This window comes from Littorina saxatilis, linkage group LG9 (assembly GCF_037325665.1).
Source record: "Littorina saxatilis isolate snail1 linkage group LG9, US_GU_Lsax_2.0, whole genome shotgun sequence".
Taxonomy (NCBI): Eukaryota; Metazoa; Mollusca; class Gastropoda; order Littorinimorpha; family Littorinidae; genus Littorina; species Littorina saxatilis.
The window spans coordinates 2,273,357-2,296,369 of NC_090253.1; the positions used below are offsets into that span (position 1 = coordinate 2,273,357).

Here is a 23,013-nt window from a genome sequence, read left to right on the forward strand (position 1 = left end):
TCACTTCATGATATTACAGGACTGACAAGCGAAACCCGGTGGGGCTGAAGAACTTCATGGAATTCACACTTGCGTGGTTTTAATTGGGTGGTTTTTTTTACAAACATGCTTATAAATGAATGAGCAACAAAATAATACCAACCTTGTCATGTAAGATTCCCAGGTGCTTAAGCAATCGGGGTCTGCATCTCGCCAGTAGCAGAGGGCGTTACGAACGCAGCCGTCCAAAATGTCAACTACACCTTCTTTTTTCATGAATTACGTCATTATTCACGACAAATTGTGAAAAAAACGTCACGCATCTGCATGGCTAGGTGATTAACAAAGGTGCAAACATAAAAATGTATGTTTTCATTCAGTTGAATTGATGCTAGCTTATAATGAAAACGGCCGTTACGAAGCCATCACGTGTGACACAAAACACTCTCTGAGACATCAAATTCGTCCAAAGTGTGTCCTCGGTTGAATGAATGCATTTTCTGCATCTTCAAGCTGCACTTGTTGACTTGATCGTAAAAAAATAGTGATTATAAAGAAATTCATTTGGTTACAGAGGTCGGAAAAATCTAAGTGAGCGTGACAACATGCGATGCGTACGAAAGGCTGTTTTCAACTTCATTTTTGGGGGTCTCAAACACAAAGAAAATAACAACAATTGCACAGGAATGAACCTTTATCGTTTCACAAAGTGACTTTTCAACAAATCATGCATAATGAATTTATCGTGTCAATGGACCGTAGCTTCCAATATATGTACCGAGCCTGTTCCCATTTTTCTGACGCCATTTTTGTTGATTTACTGACATTATTACACTATATTAAATATCAAAATACAAATATGTTCATTCATGTTGCTGTGGGTGCTTCTTCAAACATATCTTTATCCACATAAACAGGGGGAAAGGTCTAACCACATTTGCTTCTGTAAAAATTTCGTTTTTAAGTGACCGACCTAAGAATTCACCAGCTTTGGAGAATGACTCATATCTCATTTCGAGAATTTCACGCTTATTAGACCCTGCGTTTTCAAATATTGTGTTCTTCATGTCTGTAAATTGTATGTATTTCCATTTCAAGACTCCTTCGTTTGCTATGCTAACTTAGGGCCCCGTCACAAAGCGCTGCGTCCTTACCACGACCATGCCGATCACGCCGATCTGAAAAAGTTATCAAATCGGGGCATATCGCCGTCAAAATCTGGCACATGGCACTATATAATACCCAAGTCACATAATATAGACGCCGCTTCTGCTACGACGGGTCTGGGCGCAGTACAGTCGTGATGTAGTTGTTTTTATATACCATGTGCTGGATTTTGACGGCGAGCCCTGACTTGATAACTTTTTCAGATCAGAGTGATCGGCATGGTCGTCGTAAAAACGTATAGCTGTGTGACGGTGGCCATAAAAAAAATCTACATCACGACTGTACTGCGGCCAGACCCGGCTACGCTTGTTTTGTGCAGTCCAAAATAAGCGTAGGGAGAGCGTGCAGGTTCGCGACTTAGCAGATCCCACCCCAACCAAACCACGCTCATGGAGATCCTCCCACGTTTGGCCCACGATTAGCCACGCTCTCCGAAAATTGTACAACTGACTAGAAGCGGCGTCTCTGTGTGACCGGGCTATAAGTTTTTCTGTCCCCAAAACGAGTGTCTATTTATGACAAGACGTCTGTAAGGCCTGGTTTCTTGTATCAATGACAAGACGTCTGTAAGGCCTGGTTTCTTGTATCAATGACAAGACGTCTGTAAGGCCTGGTTTCTTGTATCAATGCCGGCGTTGCGCTGTGTTGTTGTCTATTTATGACATGACGTCTGTAAGGCCTGGTTTCTTGTATCAATGCCGGCGTTGCGCTGTGTTGTTGTCTATTTATGACATGACGTCTGTAAGGCCTGATTTCTTGTAGCAATGCCGGCGTTGCGCTGTGTTGTTGTCTATTTATGACAAGACGTCTGTAAGGCCTGGTTTCTTGTATCAATGCCGGCGTTGCGCTGTGTTGTTGTCTATTTATGACATGACGTCTGTAAGGCCTGATTTCTTGTATCAATGCCGGCGTTGCGCTGTGTTGTTGTCTATTTATGACAAGACGTCTGTAAGGCCTGGTTTCTTGTATCAATGCCGGCGTTGCGCTGTGTTGTTGTCTATTTATGACAAGACGTCTGTAAGGCCTGGTTTCTTGTATCAATGCCGGCGTTGCGCTGTGTTGTTGTCTATTTATGACAAGACGTCTGTAAGGCCTGGTTTCTTGTATCAATGCCGGCGTTGCGCTGTGTTGTTGTCTATTTATGACAAGACGTCTGTAAGGCCTGGTTTCTTGTATCAATGCCGGCGTTGCGCTGTGTTGTTGTCTATTTATGACAAGACGTCTGTAAGGCCTGGTTTCTTGTATCAATGCCGGCGTTGCGCTGTGTTGTTGTCTATTTATGACAAGACGTCTGTAAGGCCTGGTTTCTTGTAGCAATGCCGGCGTTGCGCTGTGTTGTTGTCTATTTATGACAAGACGTCTGTAAGGCCTGGTTTCTTGTATCAATGCCGGCGTTGCGCTGTGTTGTTGTCTATTTATGACAAGACGTCTGTAAGGCCTGGTTTCTTGTATCAATGCCGGCGTTGCGCTGTGTTGTTGTCTATTTATGACAAGACGTCTGTAAGGCCTGGTTTCTTGTATCAATGCCGGCGTTGCGCTGTGTTGTTGTCTATTTATGACAAGACGTCTGTAAGGCCTGATTTCTTGTATCAATGCCGGCGTTGCGCTGTGTTGTTGTCTATTTATGACAAGACGTCTGTAAGGCCTGGTTTCTTGTATCAATGCCGGCGTTGCGCTGTGTTGTTGTCTATTTATGACAAGACGTCTGTAAGGCCTGATTTCTTGTATCAATGCCGGCGTTGCGCTGTGTTGTTGTCTATTTATGACAAGACGTCTGTAAGGCCTGGTTTCTTGTATCAATGCCGGCGTTGCGCTGTGTTGTTGTCTATTTATGACAAGACGTCTGTAAGGCCTGATTTCTTGTATCAATGCCGGCGTTGCGCTGTGTTGTTGTCTATTTATGACAAGACGTCTGTAAGGCCTGATTTCTTGTATCAATGCCGGCGTTGCGCTGTGTTGTTGTCTATTTATGACAAGACGTCTGTAAGGCCTGATTTCTTGTATCAATGCCGGCGTTGCGCTGTGTTGTTGTCTATTTATGACAAGACGTCTGTAAGGCCTGGTTTCTTGTATCAATGCCGGCGTTGCGCTGTGTTGTTGTCTATTTATGACAAGACGTCTGTAAGGCCTGGTTTCTTGTATCAATGCCGGCGTTGCGCTGTGTTGTTGTCTATTTATGACATGACGTCTGTAAGGCCTGATTTCTTGTATCAATGCCGGCGTTGCGCTGTGTTGTTGTCTATTTATGACAAGACGTCTGTAAGGCCTGGTTTCTTGTATCAATGCCGGCGTTGCGCTGTGTTGTTGTCTATTTATGACAAGACGTCTGTAAGGCCTGATTTCTTGTATCAATGCCGGCGTTGCGCTGTGTTGTTGTCTATTTATGACAAGACGTCTGTAAGGCCTGGTTTCTTGTATCAATGCCGGCGTTGCGCTGTGTTGTTGTCTATTTATGACAAGACGTCTGTAAGGCCTGGTTTCTTGTATCAATGCCGGCGTTGCGCTGTGTTGTTGTCTATTTATGACAAGACGTCTGTAAGGCCTGGTTTCTTGTATCAATGCCGGCGTTGCGCTGTGTTGTTGTCTATTTATGACAAGACGTCTGTAAGGCCTGGTTTCTTGTATCAATGCCGGCGTTGCGCTGTGTTGTTGTCTATTTATGACAAGACGTCTGTGAGGCCTGGTTTCTTGTATCAATGCCGGCGTTGCGCTGTGTTGTTGTCTATTTATGACAAGACGTCTGTAAGGCCTGGTTTCTTGTATCAATGCCGGCGTTGCGCTGTGTTGTTGTCTATTTATGACAAGACGTCTGTAAGGCCTGGTTTCTTGTATCAATGCCGGCGTTGCGCTGTGTTGTTGTCTATTTATGACAAGACGTCTGTAAGGCCTGGTTTCTTGTATCAATGCCGGCGTTGCGCTGTGTTGTTGTCTATTTATGACATGACGTCTGTAAGGCCTGATTTCTTGTATCAATGCCGGCGTTGCGCTGTGTTGTTGTCTATTTATGACATGACGTCTGTAAGGCCTGGTTTCTTGTATCAATGCCGGCGTTGCGCTGTGTTGTTGTCTATTTATGACAAGACGTCTGTAAGGCCTGGTTTCTTGTATCAATGCCGGCGTTGCGCTGTGTTGTTGTCTATTTATGACAAGACGTCTGTAAGGCCTGGTTTCTTGTATCAATGCCGGCGTTGCGCTGTGTTGTTGTCTATTTATGACAAGACGTCTGTAAGGCCTGATTTCTTGTATCAATGCCGGCGTTGCGCTGTGTTGTTGTCGTATTACACAGCATCAAACCTGTAAAGATGGTCATTACTTTCACGCATTTTCAGTCACAACTTCACTCTATGTTGAAGTGTTCCACCTTTTCTGTAACCAGTTTTGGACACAGTTTGACAGAGTACATGACTTTACTGGCACCACATGGTAAATACTAGTGTTCGATGAACATTAGTGTTAACCATGTTCTACCTTTTACTCCTACTATAGTACACTGTGTACACACACAGGTTGCAGAAAGGGTGGATTGGTTGGTTGGTTATTATCTGTCATCGTCACTTCAACTGATATTGCTATTGGAGACCGAGGCAAGTGTGTATCTTTTCTCTGTTCACATGGCAAGACTATGCTTACAAACTAATTACAATCAGGTCTACCACTGTAAAAAATAAAAATAAAAAAATAATAAAGTTCTAAAACGTCATAATGTTCACATCTGTTTCTTCAAATCTGGTTAAAAATCTTGATTTCCGTTAAAATGTTAAAGAAAGACAGCCCGGAACAGAAAGGGTGGAACAATTCAATTTCGAGTGTAGCTGGGTGACAAAACAACTTCTTTGACAACAAGGTTTCCTATTTTCTCGTCTCTACAGCCTATATGGCTATTGTCTGACAATCAGACATCTTACATTGTCTCACTCGACATCTGGTAACCAAGGGGAAGTAAGCGCTCTAAATGCATACACTGTGTAATAGAGTGAGTGAGAGTTTTCGGAACTGCCATTCTCCGGGCACCTGAGAGAATAACAAGCATTGAAATGAACAATCCCAGGATGAAAGTCGCTTGTTCATTCCAATGCTTGTTATTCTCTCAGGTGCCAGGAGAATGGTTCCGAATAACTCTCACTTACTATCTACACATGTCGCCGCGGAATTTGTTTTTTTCAAGGAAGCAAAATGCTGCAATCTAGGGCCACCTGAGCTCAGAAACTGTCATTTAATCATCTCTCTCTCTCTCTCTCTCTCTCTCTCTCTCTCTCTCTCTCTCTCTCTCTCTCTCTCTCTCTCTCTCTCTCTCTCTCTCCCTCTCTCTCTCTGAAGGGGGGGGCCCGGGCCCCCTTAGCCCCCCGCTAAATCCGCCACTGCTCTAACAGCGCTCTGCCTCATTTGTGTAAGAGTCTCATCCGACATAAATATATTTTATTTGCAGGTCCGAAAGACCCAAGGCTTTGGCGATCTCAGAACAGGCAGACATGTTGGACTCGGCTAGCGAGGAGATCGAGAGGCAGTCGGCGCGTATCCAGAGAGAGATGGAGAGAGAGAGACGCGCGCGCTCTGTCTCGCCGGCACGTGGTATGATGACGTCACACACTGCACTTCCGCCTCGGCCGGCAAGGGCCGCTACTCCTGCGCGACTACAGGTATGCTGGTGCTTGGTGAAAGATTGAAAAAGGATGTCATGTATGTGTGTGTGAAATAAATGCACAAAACGTGGTAAAAGTTACTGTATTTTTTTTATTTTTTTTATTTAGTCCTGATTTCACAAAAAGAGAGTGAAAGGATGTAGTTTTTGAGAGGACAATGTATTGTAGACAATTCCATTTAGCCTGACAAAGCTTTGTGTCAGCTCATAAGGATAGTGTGTCTTTCTGATTAGCCTGACAAAGCTTTGTGTCAGCTCATAAGGATAGTGTGTCTTTCTGATTAGCCTGACAAAGCTTTGTGTCAGCTCATAAGGATAGTGTGTCTTTCTGATTAGCCTGACAAAGCTTTGTGTCAGCTCATAAGGATAGTGTGTCTTTCTGATTAGCCTGACAAAGCTTTGTGTCAGCTCATAAGGATAGTGTGTCTTTCTGATTAGCCTGACAAAGCTTTGTGTCAGCTCATAAGGATAGTGTGTCTTTCTGATTAGCCTGACAAAGCTTTGTGTCAGCTCATAAGGATAGTGTGTCTTTCTGATTAGCCTGACAAAGCTTTGTGTCAGCTCATAAGGATAGTGTGTCTTTCTGATTAGCCTGACAAAGCTTTGTGTCAGCTCATAAGGATAGTGTGTCTTTCTGATTAGCCTGACAAAGCTTTGTGTCAGCTCATAAGGATAGTGTGTCTTTCTGATTAGCCTGACAAAGCTTTGTGTCAGCTCATAAGGATAGTGTGTCTTTCTGATTAGCCTGACAAAGCTTTGTGTCAGCTCATAAGGATAGTGTGTCTTTCTGATTAGCCTGACAAAGCTTTGTGTCAGCTCATAAGGATAGTGTGTCTTTCTGATTAGCCTGACAAAGCTTTGTGTCAGCTCATAAGGATAGTGTGTCTTTCTGATTAGCCTGACAAAGCTTTGTGTCAGCTCATAAGGATAGTGTGTCTTTCTGATTAGCCTGACAAAGCTTTGTGTCAGCTCATAAGGATAGTGTGTCTTTCTGATTAGCCTGACAAAGCTTTGTGTCAGCTCATAAGGATAGTGTGTCTTTCTGATTAGCCTGACAAAGCTTTGTGTCAGCTCATAAGGATAGTGTGTCTTTCTGATTAGCCTGACAAAGCTTTGTGTCAGCTCATAAGGATAGTGTGTCTTTCTGATTAGCCTGACAAAGCTTTGTGTCAGCTCATAAGGATAGTGTGTCTTTCTGATTAGCCTGACAAAGCTTTGTGTCAGCTCATAAGGATAGTGTGTCTTTCTGATTAGCCTGACAAAGCTTTGTGTCAGCTCATAAGGATAGTGTGTCTTTCTGATTAGCCTGACAAAGCTTTGTGTCAGCTCATAAGGATAGTGTGTCTTTCTGATTAGCCTGACAAAGCTTTGTGTCAGCTCATAAGGATAGTGTGTCTTTCTGATTAGCCTGACAAAGCTTTGTGTCAGCTCATAAGGATAGTGTGTCTTTCTGATTAGCCTGACAAAGCTTTGTGTCAGCTCATAAGGATAGTGTGTCTTTCTGATTAGCCTGACAAAGCTTTGTGTCAGCTCATAAGGATAGTGTGTCTTTCTGATTAGCCTGACAAAGCTTTGTGTCAGCTCATAAGGATAGTGTGTCTTTCTGATTAGCCTGACAAAGCTTTGTGTCAGCTCATAAGGATAGTGTGTCTTTCTGATTAGCCTGACAAAGCTTTGTGTCAGCTCATTAAGGATAGTGTGTCTTTCTGATTAGCCTGACAAAGCTTTGTGTCAGCTCTTAAGGATAGTGTGTCTTTCTGATTAGCCTGACAAAGCTTTGTGTCAGCTCTTAAGGATAGTGTGTCTTTCTGATTAGCCTGACAAAGCTTTGTGTCAGCTCATAAGGATAGTGTGTCTTTCTGATTAGCCTGACAAAGCTTTGTGTCAGCTCATAAGGATAGTGTGTCTTTCTGATTAGCCTGACAAAGCTTTGTGTCAGCTCATAAGGATAGTGTGTCTGGCTGTCCGTCTGTCAGTGTGTATGTCTGTCTGTCCGTCTCTCAGTGTGTATGTCTGTCTGTCCGTCTCTCAGTGTGTATGTCTGTCTGTCCGTCTCTCAGTGTGTATGTCTGGCTGTCCGTCTCTCAGTGTGTATGTCTGGCTGTCCGTCTCTCAGTGTGTATGTCTGTCTGTCCGTCTCTCAGTGTGTATGTCTGGCTGTCCGTCTCTCAGTGTGTATGTCTGTCTGTCCGTCTCTCAGTGTGTATGTCTGTCTGTCCGTCTCTCAGTGTGTATGTCTGGCTGTCCGTCTCTCAGTGTGTATGTCTGGCTGTCCGTCTCTCAGTGTGTATGTCTGGCTGTCCGTCTCTCAGTGTGTATGTCTGGCTGTCCGTCTCTCAGTGTGTATGTCTGTCTGTCCGTCTCTCAGTGTGTATGTCTGGCTGTCCGTCTCTCAGTGTGTATGTCTGGCTGTCCGTCTCTCAGTGTGTATGTCTGGCTGTCCGTCTCTCAGTGTGTATGTCTGGCTGTCCGTCTCTCAGTGTGTATGTCTGGCTGTCCGTCTCTCAGTGTGTATGTCTGTCTGTCCGTCTCTCAGTGTGTATGTCTGTCTGTCCGTCTCTCAGTGTGTATGTCTGTCTGTCCGTCTCTCAGTGTGTATGTCTGGCTGTCCGTCTCTCAGTGTGTATGTCTGGCTGTCCGTCTCTCAGTGTGTATGTCTGGCTGTCCGTCTCTCAGTGTGTATGTCTGGCTGTCCGTCTCTCAGTGTGTATGTCTGGCTGTCCGTCTCTCAGTGTGTATGTCTGTCTGTCCGTCTCTCAGTGTGTATGTCTGGCTGTCCGTCTCTCAGTGTGTATGTCTGGCTGTCCGTCTCTCAGTGTGTATGTCTGGCTGTCCGTCTCTCAGTGTGTATGTCTGGCTGTCCGTCTCTCAGTGTGTATGTCTGGCTGTCCGTCTCTCAGTGTGTATGTCTGGCTGTCCGTCTCTCAGTGTGTATGTCTGGCTGTCCGTCTCTCAGTGTGTATGTCTGGCTGTCCGTCTCTCAGTGTGTATGTCTGGCTGTCCGTCTCTCAGTGTGTATGTCTGGCTGTCCGTCTCTCAGTGTGTATGTCTGGCTGTCCGTCTCTCAGTGTGTATGTCTGGCTGTCCGTCTCTCAGTGTGTATGTCTGGCTGTCCGTCTCTCAGTGTGTATGTCTGGCTGTCCGTCTCTCAGTGTGTATGTCTGGCTGTCCGTCTCTCAGTGTGTATGTCTGGCTGTCCGTCTCTCAGTGTGTATGTCTGGCTGTCCGTCTCTCAGTGTGTATGTCTGTCTGTCCGTCTCTCAGTGTGTATGTCTGTCTGTCCGTCTCTCAGTGTGTATGTCTGGCTGTCCGTCTCTCAGTGTGTATGTCTGGCTGTCCGTCTCTCAGTGTGTATGTCTGGCTGTCCGTCTCTCAGTGTGTATGTCTGTCTGTCCGTCTCTCAGTGTGTATGTCTGTCTGTCCGTCTCTCAGTGTGTATGTCTGGCTGTCCGTCTCTCAGTGTGTATGTCTGGCTGTCCGTCTCTCAGTGTGTATGTCTGGCTGTCCGTCTCTCAGTGTGTATGTCTGGCTGTCCGTCTCTCAGTGTGTATGTCTGGCTGTCCGTCTCTCAGTGTGTATGTCTGGCTGTCCGTCTCTCAGTGTGTATGTCTGGCTGTCCGTCTCTCAGTGTGTATGTCTGGCTGTCCGTCTCTCAGTGTGTATGTCTGGCTGTCCGTCTCTCAGTGTGTATGTCTGGCTGTCCGTCTCTCAGTGTGTATGTCTGTCTGTCCGTCTCTCAGTGTGTATGTCTGTCTGTCCGTCTCTCAGTGTGTATGTCTGGCTGTCCGTCTCTCAGTGTGTATGTCTGGCTGTCCGTCTCTCAGTGTGTATGTCTGGCTGTCCGTCTCTCAGTGTGTATGTCTGGCTGTCCGTCTCTCAGTGTGTATGTCTGGCTGTCCGTCTCTCAGTGTGTATGTCTGGCTGTCCGTCTCTCAGTGTGTATGTCTGTCTGTCCGTCTCTCAGTGTGTATGTCTGGCTGTCCGTCTCTCAGTGTGTATGTCTGGCTGTCCGTCTCTCAGTGTGTATGTCTGGCTGTCCGTCTCTCAGTGTGTATGTCTGGCTGTCCGTCTCTCAGTGTGTATGTCTGGCTGTCCGTCTCTCAGTGTGTATGTCTGGCTGTCCGTCTCTCAGTGTGTATGTCTGGCTGTCCGTCTCTCAGTGTGTATGTCTGGCTGTCCGTCTCTCAGTGTGTATGTCTGGCTGTCCGTCTCTCAGTGTGTATGTCTGTCTGTCCGTCTCTCAGTGTGTATGTCTGTCTGTCAGTCTCTCAGTGTGTATGTCTGGCTGTCCGTCTCTCAGTGTGTATGTCTGGCTGTCCGTCTCTCAGTGTGTATGTCTGTCTGTCCGTCTCTCAGTGTGTATGTCTGGCTGTCCGTCTCTCAGTGTGTATGTCTGTCTGTCCGTCTCTCAGTGTGTATGTCTGTCTGTCCGTCTCTCAGTGTGTATGTCTGGCTGTCCGTCTCTCAGTGTGTATGTCTGGCTGTCCGTCTCTCAGTGTGTATGTCTGGCTGTCCGTCTCTCAGTGTGTATGTCTGGCTGTCCGTCTCTCAGTGTGTATGTCTGGCTGTCCGTCTCTCAGTGTGTATGTCTGGCTGTCCGTCTCTCAGTGTGTATGTCTGGCTGTCCGTCTCTCAGTGTGTATGTCTGTCTGTCCGTCTCTCAGTGTGTATGTCTGGCTGTCCGTCTCTCAGTGTGTATGTCTGGCTGTCCGTCTCTCAGTGTGTATGTCTGTCTGTCCGTCTCTCAGTGTGTATGTCTGTCTGTCCGTCTCTCAGTGTGTATGTCTGGCTGTCCGTCTCTCAGTGTGTATGTCTGGCTGTCCGTCTCTCAGTGTGTATGTCTGGCTGTCCGTCTCTCAGTGTGTATGTCTGGCTGTCCGTCTCTCAGTGTGTATGTCTGGCTGTCCGTCTCTCAGTGTGTATGTCTGGCTGTCCGTCTCTCAGTGTGTATGTCTGTCTGTCCGTCTCTCAGTGTGTATGTCTGGCTGTCCGTCTCTCAGTGTGTATGTCTGGCTGTCCGTCTCTCAGTGTGTATGTCTGGCTGTCCGTCTCTCAGTGTGTATGTCTGGCTGTCCGTCTCTCAGTGTGTATGTCTGGCTGTCCGTCTCTCAGTGTGTATGTCTGGCTGTCCGTCTCTCAGTGTGTATGTCTGGCTGTCCGTCTCTCAGTGTGTATGTCTGGCTGTCCGTCTCTCAGTGTGTATGTCTGGCTGTCCGTCTCTCAGTGTGTATGTCTGTCTGTCCGTCTCTCAGTGTGTATGTCTGTCTGTCCGTCTCTCAGTGTGTATGTCTGGCTGTCCGTCTCTCAGTGTGTATGTCTGGCTGTCCGTCTCTCAGTGTGTATGTCTGTCTGTCCGTCTCTCAGTGTGTATGTCTGGCTGTCCGTCTCTCAGTGTGTATGTCTGTCTGTCCGTCTCTCAGTGTGTATGTCTGGCTGTCCGTCTCTCAGTGTGTATGTCTGGCTGTCCGTCTCTCAGTGTGTATGTCTGGCTGTCCGTCTCTCAGTGTGTATGTCTGGCTGTCCGTCTCTCAGTGTGTATGTCTGGCTGTCCGTCTCTCAGTGTGTATGTCTGCCTGTCCGTCTCTCAGTGTGTATGTCTGTCTGTCCGTCTCTCAGTGTGTATGTCTGGCTGTCCGTCTCTCAGTGTGTATGTCTGGCTGTCCGTCTCTCAGTGTGTATGTCTGGCTGTCCGTCTCTCAGTGTGTATGTCTGGCTGTCCGTCTCTCAGTGTGTATGTCTGGCTGTCCGTCTCTCAGTGTGTATGTCTGGCTGTCCGTCTCTCAGTGTGTATGTCTGGCTGTCCGTCTCTCAGTGTGTATGTCTGGCTGTCCGTCTCTCAGTGTGTATGTCTGGCTGTCCGTCTCTCAGTGTGTATGTCTGGCTGTCCGTCTCTCAGTGTGTATGTCTGGCTGTCCGTCTCTCAGTGTGTATGTCTGGCTGTCCGTCTCTCAGTGTGTATGTCTGGCTGTCCGTCTCTCAGTGTGTATGTCTGGCTGTCCGTCTCTCAGTGTGTATGTCTGGCTGTCCGTCTCTCAGTGTGTATGTCTGGCTGTCCGTCTCTCAGTGTGTATGTCTGGCTGTCCGTCTCTCAGTGTGTATGTCTGGCTGTCCGTCTCTCAGTGTGTATGTCTGGCTGTCCGTCTCTCAGTGTGTATGTCTGGCTGTCCGTCTCTCAGTGTGTATGTCTGTCTGTCCGTCTCTCAGTGTGTATGTCTGTCTGTCCGTCTCTCAGTGTGTATGTCTGGCTGTCCGTCTCTCAGTGTGTATGTCTGGCTGTCCGTCTCTCAGTGTGTATGTCTGGCTGTCCGTCTCTCAGTGTGTATGTCTGGCTGTCCGTCTCTCAGTGTGTATGTCTGGCTGTCCGTCTCTCAGTGTGTATGTCTGTCTGTCCGTCTCTCAGTGTGTATGTCTGTCTGTCCGTCTCTCAGTGTGTATGTCTGGCTGTCCGTCTGTCAGTGTGTATGTCTGGCTGTCCGTCTCTCAGTGTGTATGTCTGGCTGTCCGTCTCTCAGTGTGTATGTCTGGCTGTCCGTCTCTCAGTGTGTATGTCTGGCTGTCCGTCTGTCAGTGTGTATGTCTGGCTGTCCGTCTCTCAGTGTGTATGTCTGGCTGTCCGTCTCTCAGTGTGTATGTCTGGCTGTCCGTCTCTCAGTGTGTATGTCTGGCTGTCCGTCTCTCAGTGTGTATGTCTGGCTGTCCGTCTCTCAGTGTGTATGTCTGTCTGTCCGTCTGTCAGTGTGTATGTCTGGCTGTCCGTCTCTCAGTGTGTATGTCTGGCTGTCCGTCTCTCAGTGTGTATGTCTGGCTGTCCGTCTCTCAGTGTGTATGTCTGGCTGTCCGTCTCTCAGTGTGTATGTCTGGCTGTCCGTCTCTCAGTGTGTATGTCTGTCTGTCCGTCTCTCAGTGTGTATGTCTGGCTGTCCGTCTCTCAGTGTGTATGTCTGGCTGTCCGTCTCTCAGTGTGTATGTCTGGCTGTCCGTCTCTCAGTGTGTATGTCTGGCTGTCCGTCTCTCAGTGTGTATGTCTGGCTGTCCGTCTCTCAGTGTGTATGTCTGGCTGTCCGTCTCTCAGTGTGTATGTCTGGCTGTCCGTCTCTCAGTGTGTATGTCTGGCCGTCCGTCTCTCAGTGTGTATGTCTGGCTGTCCGTCTCTCAGTGTGTATGTCTGGCTGTCCGTCTCTCAGTGTGTATGTCTGGCTGTCCGTCTCTCAGTGTGTATGTCTGGCTGTCCGTCTCTCAGTGTGTATGTCTGGCTGTCCGTCTCTCAGTGTGTATGTCTGGCTGTCCGTCTCTCAGTGTGTATGTCTGGCTGTCCGTCTCTCAGTGTGTATGTCTGGCTGTCCGTCTCTCAGTGTGTATGTCTGGCTGTCCGTCTCTCAGTGTGTATGTCTGGCTGTCCGTCTCTCAGTGTGTATGTCTGGCTGTCCGTCTCTCAGTGTGTATGTCTGGCTGTCCGTCTCTCAGTGTGTATGTCTGGCTGTCCGTCTCTCAGTGTGTATGTCTGGCTGTCCGTCTCTCAGTGTGTATGTCTGGCTGTCCGTCTCTCAGTGTGTATGTCTGGCTGTCCGTCTCTCAGTGTGTATGTCTGGCTGTCCGTCTCTCAGTGTGTATGTCTGGCTGTCCGTCTCTCAGTGTGTATGTCTGGCTGTCCGTCTCTCAGTGTGTATGTCTGGCTGTCCGTCTCTCAGTGTGTATGTCTGGCTGTCCGTCTCTCAGTGTGTATGTCTGGCTGTCCGTCTCTCAGTGTGTATGTCTGGCTGTCCGTCTCTCAGTGTGTATGTCTGGCTGTCCGTCTCTCAGTGTGTATGTCTGGCTGTCCGTCTCTCAGTGTGTATGTCTGGCTGTCCGTCTCTCAGTGTGTATGTCTGGCTGTCCGTCTCTCAGTGTGTATGTCTGGCTGTCCGTCTCTCAGTGTGTATGTCTGGCTGTCCGTCTCTCAGTGTGTATGTCTGGCTGTCCGTCTCTCAGTGTGTATGTCTGGCTGTCCGTCTCTCAGTGTGTATGTCTGGCTGTCCGTCTCTCAGTGTGTATGTCTGGCTGTCCGTCTCTCAGTGTGTATGTCTGGCTGTCCGTCTCTCAGTGTGTATGTCTGTCTGTCCGTCTCTCAGTGTGTATGTCTGGCTGTCCGTCTCTCAGTGTGTATGTCTGGCTGTCCGTCTCTCAGTGTGTATGTCTGGCTGTCCGTCTCTCAGTGTGTATGTCTGGCTGTCCGTCTCTCAGTGTGTATGTCTGGCTGTCCGTCTCTCAGTGTGTATGTCTGGCTGTCCGTCTCTCAGTGTGTATGTCTGGCTGTCCGTCTCTCAGTGTGTATGTCTGGCTGTCCGTCTCTCAGTGTGTATGTCTGGCTGTCCGTCTCTCAGTGTGTATGTCTGGCTGTCCGTCTCTCAGTGTGTATGTCTGTCTGTCCGTCTCTCAGTGTGTATGTCTGGCTGTCCGTCTCTCAGTGTGTATGTCTGGCTGTCCGTCTCTCAGTGTGTATGTCTGGCTGTCCGTCTCTCAGTGTGTATGTCTGGCTGTCCGTCTCTCAGTGTGTATGTCTGGCTGTCCGTCTCTCAGTGTGTATGTCTGGCTGTCCGTCTCTCAGTGTGTATGTCTGCCTGTCCGTCTCTCAGTGTGTATGTCTGGCTGTCCGTCTCTCAGTGTGTATGTCTGGCTGTCCGTCTCTCAGTGTGTATGTCTGGCTGTCCGTCTCTCAGTGTGTATGTCTGGCTGTCCGTCTCTCAGTGTGTATGTCTGGCTGTCCGTCTCTCAGTGTGTATGTCTGGCTGTCCGTCTCTCAGTGTGTATGTCTGGCTGTCCGTCTCTCAGTGTGTATGTCTGGCTGTCCGTCTCTCAGTGTGTATGTCTGGCTGTCCGTCTCTCAGTGTGTATGTCTGGCTGTCCGTCTCTCAGTGTGTATGTCTGGCTGTCCGTCTCTCAGTGTGTATGTCTGGCTGTCCGTCTCTCAGTGTGTATGTCTGGCTGTCCGTCTCTCAGTGTGTATGTCTGGCTGTCCGTCTCTCAGTGTGTATGTCTGGCTGTCCGTCTCTCAGTGTGTATGTCTGGCTGTCCGTCTCTCAGTGTGTATGTCTGTCTGTCCGTCTCTCAGTGTGTATGTCTGGCTGTCCGTCTCTCAGTGTGTATGTCTGGCTGTCCGTCTCTCAGTGTGTATGTCTGGCTGTCCGTCTCTCAGTGTGTATGTCTGGCTGTCCGTCTCTCAGTGTGTATGTCTGGCTGTCCGTCTCTCAGTGTGTATGTCTGGCTGTCCGTCTCTCAGTGTGTATGTCTGGCTGTCCGTCTCTCAGTGTGTATGTCTGGCTGTCCGTCTCTCAGTGTGTATGTCTGGCTGTCCGTCTCTCAGTGTGTATGTCTGGCTGTCCGTCTCTCAGTGTGTATGTCTGTCTGTCCGTCTCTCAGTGTGTATGTCTGTCTGTCCGTCTCTCAGTGTGTATGTCTGGCTGTCCGTCTCTCAGTGTGTATGTCTGGCTGTCCGTCTCTCAGTGTGTATGTCTGGCTGTCCGTCTCTCAGTGTGTATGTCTGGCTGTCCGTCTCTCAGTGTGTATGTCTGGCTGTCCGTCTCTCAGTGTGTATGTCTGGCTGTCCGTCTCTCAGTGTGTATGTCTGTCTGTCCGTCTCTCAGTGTGTATGTCTGGCTGTCCGTCTCTCAGTGTGTATGTCTGGCTGTCCGTCTCTCAGTGTGTATGTCTGGCTGTCCGTCTCTCAGTGTGTATGTCTGGCTGTCCGTCTCTCAGTGTGTATGTCTGGCTGTCCGTCTCTCAGTGTGTATGTCTGGCTGTCCGTCTCTCAGTGTGTATGTCTGGCTGTCCGTCTCTCAGTGTGTATGTCTGGCTGTCCGTCTCTCAGTGTGTATGTCTGGCTGTCCGTCTCTCAGTGTGTATGTCTGTCTGTCCGTCTCTCAGTGTGTATGTCTGTCTGTCCGTCTCTCAGTGTGTATGTCTGGCTGTCCGTCTCTCAGTGTGTATGTCTGGCTGTCCGTCTCTCAGTGTGTATGTCTGTCTGTCCGTCTCTCAGTGTGTATGTCTGGCTGTCCGTCTCTCAGTGTGTATGTCTGGCTGTCCGTCTCTCAGTGTGTATGTCTGGCTGTCCGTCTCTCAGTGTGTATGTCTGGCTGTCCGTCTCTCAGTGTGTATGTCTGGCTGTCCGTCTCTCAGTGTGTATGTCTGGCTGTCCGTCTCTCAGTGTGTATGTCTGGCTGTCCGTCTCTCAGTGTGTATGTCTGGCTGTCCGTCTCTCAGTGTGTATGTCTGGCTGTCCGTCTCTCAGTGTGTATGTCTGGCTGTCCGTCTCTCAGTGTGTATGTCTGGCTGTCCGTCTCTCAGTGTGTATGTCTGGCTGTCCGTCTCTCAGTGTGTATGTCTGGCTGTCCGTCTCTCAGTGTGTATGTCTGGCTGTCCGTCTCTCAGTGTGTATGTCTGGCTGTCCGTCTCTCAGTGTGTATGTCTGGCTGTCCGTCTCTCAGTGTGTATGTCTGGCTGTCCGTCTCTCAGTGTGTATGTCTGGCTGTCCGTCTCTCAGTGTGTATGTCTGGCTGTCCGTCTCTCAGTGTGTATGTCTGGCTGTCCGTCTCTCAGTGTGTATGTCTGGCTGTCCGTCTCTCAGTGTGTATGTCTGGCTGTCCGTCTCTCAGTGTGTATGTCTGGCTGTCCGTCTCTCAGTGTGTATGTCTGGCTGTCCGTCTCTCAGTGTGTATGTCTGGCTGTCCGTCTCTCAGTGTGTATGTCTGTCTGTCCGTCTCTCAGTGTGTATGTCTGGCTGTCCGTCTCTCAGTGTGTATGTCTGGCTGTCCGTCTCTCAGTGTGTATGTCTGGCTGTCCGTCTCTCAGTGTGTATGTCTGGCTGTCCGTCTCTCAGTGTGTATGTCTGGCTGTCCGTCTCTCAGTGTGTATGTCTGGCTGTCCGTCTCTCAGTGTGTATGTCTGGCTGTCCGTCTCTCAGTGTGTATGTCTGTCTGTCCGTCTCTCAGTGTGTATGTCTGGCTGTCCGTCTCTCAGTGTGTATGTCTGGCTGTCCGTCTCTCAGTGTGTATGTCTGGCTGTCCGTCTCTCAGTGTGTATGTCTGGCTGTCCGTCTCTCAGTGTGTATGTCTGTCTGTCCGTCTCTCAGTGTGTATGTCTGGCTGTCCGTCTCTCAGTGTGTATGTCTGGCTGTCCGTCTCTCAGTGTGTATGTCTGGCTGTCCGTCTCTCAGTGTGTATGTCTGGCTGTCCGTCTCTCAGTGTGTATGTCTGGCTGTCCGTCTCTCAGTGTGTATGTCTGGCTGTCCGTCTCTCAGTGTGTATGTCTGGCTGTCCGTCTCTCAGTGTGTATGTCTGGCTGTCCGTCTCTCAGTGTGTATGTCTGGCTGTCCGTCTCTCAGTGTGTATGTCTGGCTGTCCGTCTCTCAGTGTGTATGTCTGGCTGTCCGTCTCTCAGTGTGTATGTCTGGCTGTCCGTCTCTCAGTGTGTATGTCTGGCTGTCCGTCTGTCAGTGTGTATGTCTGGCTGTCCGTCTCTCAGTGTGTATGTCTGGCTGTCCGTCTCTCAGTGTGTATGTCTGGCTGTCCGTCTCTCAGTGTGTATGTCTGGCTGTCCGTCTCTCAGTGTGTATGTCTGGCTGTCCGTCTGTCAGTGTGTATGTCTGGCTGTCCGTCTCTCAGTGTGTATGTCTGTCTGTCCGTCTCTCAGTGTGTATGTCTGGCTGTCCGTCTCTCAGTGTGTATGTCTGGCTGTCCGTCTCTCAGTGTGTATGTCTGGCTGTCCGTCTCTCAGTGTGTATGTCTGGCTGTCCGTCTCTCAGTGTGTATGTCTGGCTGTCCGTCTCTCAGTGTGTATGTCTGGCTGTCCGTCTCTCAGTGTGTATGTCTGGCTGTCCGTCTCTCAGTGTGTATGTCTGGCTGTCCGTCTCTCAGTGTGTATGTCTGGCTGTCCGTCTCTCAGTGTGTATGTCTGGCTGTCCGTCTCTCAGTGTGTATGTCTGGCTGTCCGTCTCTCAGTGTGTATGTCTGGCTGTCCGTCTCTCAGTGTGTATGTCTGGCTGTCCGTCTCTCAGTGTGTATGTCTGGCTGTCCGTCTCTCAGTGTGTATGTCTGGCTGTCCGTCTCTCAGTGTGTATGTCTGGCTGTCCGTCTCTCAGTGTGTATGTCTGGCTGTCCGTCTCTCAGTGTGTATGTCTGGCTGTCCGTCTCTCAGTGTGTATGTCTGTCTGTCCGTCTCTCAGTGTGTATGTCTGGCTGTCCGTCTCTCAGTGTGTATGTCTGGCTGTCCGTCTCTCAGTGTGTATGTCTGTCTGTCCGTCTCTCAGTGTGTATGTCTGGCTGTCCGTCTCTCAGTGTGTATGTCTGGCTGTCCGTCTCTCAGTGTGTATGTCTGGCTGTCCGTCTCTCAGTGTGTATGTCTGGCTGTCCGTCTCTCAGTGTGTATGTCTGGCTGTCCGTCTCTCAGTGTGTATGTCTGGCTGTCCGTCTCTCAGTGTGTATGTCTGGCTGTCCGTCTCTCAGTGTGTATGTCTGGCTGTCCGTCTCTCAGTGTGTATGTCTGGCTGTCCGTCTCTCAGTGTGTATGTCTGGCTGTCCGTCTCTCAGTGTGTATGTCTGGCTGTCCGTCTCTCAGTGTGTATGTCTGGCTGTCCGTCTCTCAGTGTGTATGTCTGGCTGTCCGTCTCTCAGTGTGTATGTCTGGCTGTCCGTCTCTCAGTGTGTATGTCTGGCTGTCCGTCTCTCAGTGTGTATGTCTGGCTGTCCGTCTCTCAGTGTGTATGTCTGGCTGTCCGTCTCTCAGTGTGTATGTCTGGCTGTCCGTCTCTCAGTCTGTATGTCTGGCTGTCCGTCTCTCAGTGTGTATGTCTGGCTGTCCGTCTCTCAGTGTGTATGTCTGGCTGTCCGTCTCTCAGTGTGTATGTCTGGCTGTCCGTCTCTCAGTGTGTATGTCTGGCTGTCCGTCTCTCAGTGTGTATGTCTGGCTGTCCGTCTCTCAGTGTGTATGTCTGGCTGTCCGTCTCTCAGTGTGTATGTCTGGCTGTCCGTCTCTCAGTGTGTATGTCTGGCTGTCCGTCTCTCAGTGTGTATGTCTGGCTGTCCGTCTCTCAGTGTGTATGTCTGGCTGTCCGTCTCTCAGTGTGTATGTCTGGCTGTCCGTCTCTCAGTGTGTATGTCTGTCTGTCCGTCTCTCAGTGTGTATGTCTGGCTGTCCGTCTCTCAGTGTGTATGTCTGGCTGTCCGTCTCTCAGTGTGTATGTCTGGCTGTCCGTCTCTCAGTGTGTATGTCTGTCTGTCCGTCTCTCAGTGTGTATGTCTAGCTGTCCGTCTCTCAGTGTGTATGTCTGTCTGTCCGTCTCTCAGTGTGTATGTCTGGCTGTCCGTCTCTCAGTGTGTATGTCTAGCTGTCCGTCTCTCAGTGTGTATGTCTGGCTGTCCGTCTCTCTGTGTGTATGTCTGGCTGTCCGTCTCTCAGTGTGTATGTCTGTCTGTCCGTCTCTCAGTGTGTATGTCTGGCTGTCCGTCTCTCAGTGTGTATGTCTGGCTGTCCGTCTCTCAGTGTGTATGTCTGGCTGTCCGTCTCTCAGTGTGTATGTCTGGCTGTCCGTCTCTCAGTGTGTATGTCTGGCTGTCCGTCTCTCAGTGTGTATGTCTGGCTGTCCGTCTCTCAATGTGTATGTCTGGCTGTCCGTCTCTCAGTGTGTATGTCTGGCTGTCCGTCTCTCAGTGTGTATGTCTGGCTGTCCGTCTCTCAGTGTGTATGTCTGGCTGTCCGTCTCTCAGTGTGTATGTCTGGCTGTCCGTCTCTCAGTGTGTATGTCTGGCTGTCCGTCTCTCAGTGTGTATGTCTGGCTGTCCGTCTCTCAGTGTGTATGTCTGGCTGTCCGTCTCTCAGTGTGTATGTCTGGCTGTCCGTCTCTCAGTGTGTATGTCTGGCTGTCCGTCTCTCAGTGTGTATGTCTGGCTGTCCGTCTCTCAGTGTGTATGTCTGGCTGTCCGTCTCTCAGTGTGTATGTCTGGCTGTCCGTCTCTCAGTGTGTATGTCTGGCTGTCCGTCTCTCAGTGTGTATGTCTGGCTGTCCGTCTCTCAGTGTGTATGTCTGGCTGTCCGTCTCTCAGTGTGTATGTCTGGCTGTCCGTCTCTCAGTGTGTATGTCTGGCTGTCCGTCTCTCAGTGTGTATGTCTGGCTGTCCGTCTCTCAGTGTGTATGTCTGGCTGTCCGTCTCTCAGTGTGTATGTCTGGCTGTCCGTCTCTCAGTGTGTATGTCTGGCTGTCCGTCTCTCAGTGTGTATGTCTGGCTGTCCGTCTCTCAGTGTGTATGTCTGGCTGTCCGTCTCTCAGTGTGTATGTCTGGCTGTCCGTCTCTCAGTGTGTATGTCTGGCTGTCCGTCTCTCAGTGTGTATGTCTGGCTGTCCGTCTCTCAGTGTGTATGTCTGGCTGTCCGTCTCTCAGTGTGTATGTCTGGCTGTCCGTCTCTCAGTGTGTATGTCTGGCTGTCCGTCTCTCAGTGTGTATGTCTGGCTGTCCGTCTCTCAGTGTGTATGTCTGGCTGTCCGTCTCTCAGTGTGTATGTCTGGCTGTCCGTCTCTCAGTGTGTATGTCTGGCTGTCCGTCTCTCAGTGTGTATGTCTGGCTGTCCGTCTCTCAGTGTGTATGTCTGGCTGTCCGTCTCTCAGTGTGTATGTCTGGCTGTCCGTCTCTCAGTGTGTATGTCTGGCTGTCCGTCTCTCAGTGTGTATGTCTGGCTGTCCGTCTCTCAGTGTGTATGTCTGGCTGTCCGTCTCTCAGTGTGTATGTCTGGCTGTCCGTCTCTCAGTGTGTATGTCTGGCTGTCCGTCTCTCAGTGTGTATGTCTGGCTGTCCGTCTCTCAGTGTGTATGTCTGGCTGTCCGTCTCTCAGTGTGTATGTCTGGCTGTCCGTCTCTCAGTGTGTATGTCTGGCTGTCCGTCTCTCAGTGTGTATGTCTGGCTGTCCGTCTCTCAGTGTGTATGTCTGGCTGTCCGTCTCTCAGTGTGTATGTCTGGCTGTCCGTCTCTCAGTGTGTATGTCTGGCTGTCCGTCTCTCAGTGTGTATGTCTGGCTGTCCGTCTCTCAGTGTGTATGTCTGGCTGTCCGTCTCTCAGTGTGTATGTCTGGCTGTCCGTCTCTCAGTGTGTATGTCTGGCTGTCCGTCTCTCAGTGTGTATGTCTGGCTGTCCGTCTCTCAGTGTGTATGTCTGGCTGTCCGTCTCTCAGTGTGTATGTCTGGCTGTCCGTCTCTCAGTGTGTATGTCTGGCTGTCCGTCTCTCAGTGTGTATGTCTGGCTGTCCGTCTCTCAGTGTGTATGTCTGGCTGTCCGTCTCTCAGTGTGTATGTCTGGCTGTCCGTCTCTCAGTGTGTATGTCTGGCTGTCCGTCTCTCAGTGTGTATGTCTGGCTGTCCGTCTCTCAGTGTGTATGTCTGGCTGTCCGTCTCTCAGTGTGTATGTCTGGCTGTCCGTCTCTCAGTGTGTATGTCTGGCTGTCCGTCTCTCAGTGTGTATGTCTGGCTGTCCGTCTCTCAGTGTGTATGTCTGGCTGTCCGTCTCTCAGTGTGTATGTCTGGCTGTCCGTCTCTCAGTGTGTATGTCTGGCTGTCCGTCTCTCAGTGTGTATGTCTGGCTGTCCGTCTCTCAGTGTGTATGTCTGGCTGTCCGTCTCTCAGTGTGTATGTCTGGCTGTCCGTCTCTCAGTGTGTATGTCTGGCTGTCCGTCTCTCAGTGTGTATGTCTGGCTGTCCGTCTCTCAGTGTGTATGTCTGGCTGTCCGTCTCTCAGTGTGTATGTCTGGCTGTCCGTCTCTCAGTGTGTATGTCTGGCTGTCCGTCTCTCAGTGTGTATGTCTGGCTGTCCGTCTCTCAGTGTGTATGTCTGTCTGTCCGTCTCTCAGTGTGTATGTCTGTCTGTCCGTCTCTCAGTGTGTATGTCTGGCTGTCCGTCTCTCAGTGTGTATGTCTGGCTGTCCGTCTCTCAGTGTGTATGTCTGGCTGTCCGTCTCTCAGTGTGTATGTCTGGCTGTCCGTCTCTCAGTGTGTATGTCTGGCTGTCCGTCTCTCAGTGTGTATGTCTGTCTGTCCGTCTCTCAGTGTGTATGTCTGGCTGTCCGTCTCTCAGTGTGTATGTCTGGCTGTCCGTCTCTCAGTGTGTATGTCTGGCTGTCCGTCTCTCAGTGTGTATGTCTGGCTGTCCGTCTCTCAGTGTGTATGTCTGGCTGTCCGTCTCTCAGTGTGTATGTCTGGCTGTCCGTCTCTCAGTGTGTATGTCTGGCTGTCCGTCTCTCAGTGTGTATGTCTGGCTGTCCGTCTGTCAGTGTGTATGTCTGGCTGTCCGTCTCTCAGTGTGTATGTCTGGCTGTCCGTCTCTCAGTGTGTATGTCTGGCTGTCCGTCTCTCAGTGTGTATGTCTGGCTGTCCGTCTGTCAGTGTGTATGTCTGGCTGTCCGTCTCTCAGTGTGTATGTCTGGCTGTCCGTCTCTCAGTGTGTATGTCTGGCTGTCCGTCTCTCAGTGTGTATGTCTGGCTGTCCGTCTCTCAGTGTGTATGTCTGGCTGTCCGTCTCTCAGTGTGTATGTCTGGCTGTCCGTCTCTCAGTGTGTATGTCTGGCTGTCCGTCTCTCAGTGTGTATGTCTGGCTGTCCGTCTCTCAGTGTGTATGTCTGTCTGTCCGTCTCTCAGTGTGTATGTCTGGCTGTCCGTCTCTCAGTGTGTATGTCTGGCTGTCCGTCTCTCAGTGTGTATGTCTGGCTGTCCGTCTCTCAGTGTGTATGTCTGGCTGTCCGTCTCTCAGTGTGTATGTCTGGCTGTCTGTCTCTCAGTGTGTATGTCTGGCTGTCTGTCTCTCAGTGTGTATGTCTGGCTGTCCGTCTCTCAGTGTGTATGTCTGGCTGTCCGTCTCTCAGTGTGTATGTCTGGCTGTCCGTCTCTCAGTGTGTATGTCTGGCTGTCCGTCTCTCAGTGTGTATGTCTGGCTGTCCGTCTCTCAGTGTGTATGTCTGGCTGTCCGTCTCTCAGTGTGTATGTCTGGCTGTCCGTCTCTCAGTGTGTATGTCTGGCTGTCCGTCTCTCAGTGTGTATGTCTGGCTGTCCGTCTCTCAGTGTGTATGTCTGGCTGTCCGTCTCTCAGTGTGTATGTCTGGCTGTCCGTCTCTCAGTGTGTATGTCTGTCTGTCCGTCTCTCAGTGTGTATGTCTGGCTGTCCGTCTCTCAGTGTGTATGTCTGGCTGTCCGTCTCTCAGTGTGTATGTCTGGCTGTCCG

General features: G+C 49.9%; 1 protein-coding gene across 1 annotated transcript in view; it reads left to right on the forward strand.

The window, feature by feature from the left end:
• The window catches only part of LOC138975063 (ELKS/Rab6-interacting/CAST family member 1-like), a 271,931-nt gene that overhangs the window by 177,751 nt on the left and 71,167 nt on the right, over positions 1-23,013 (forward strand). Inside the window, exon 11 of the mRNA XM_070347709.1 lies at positions 5,573-5,783. Coding sequence (XP_070203810.1) covers positions 5,573-5,783 — 211 coding nt within the window. The remainder of the gene's footprint in view (positions 1-5,572; positions 5,784-23,013) is intronic.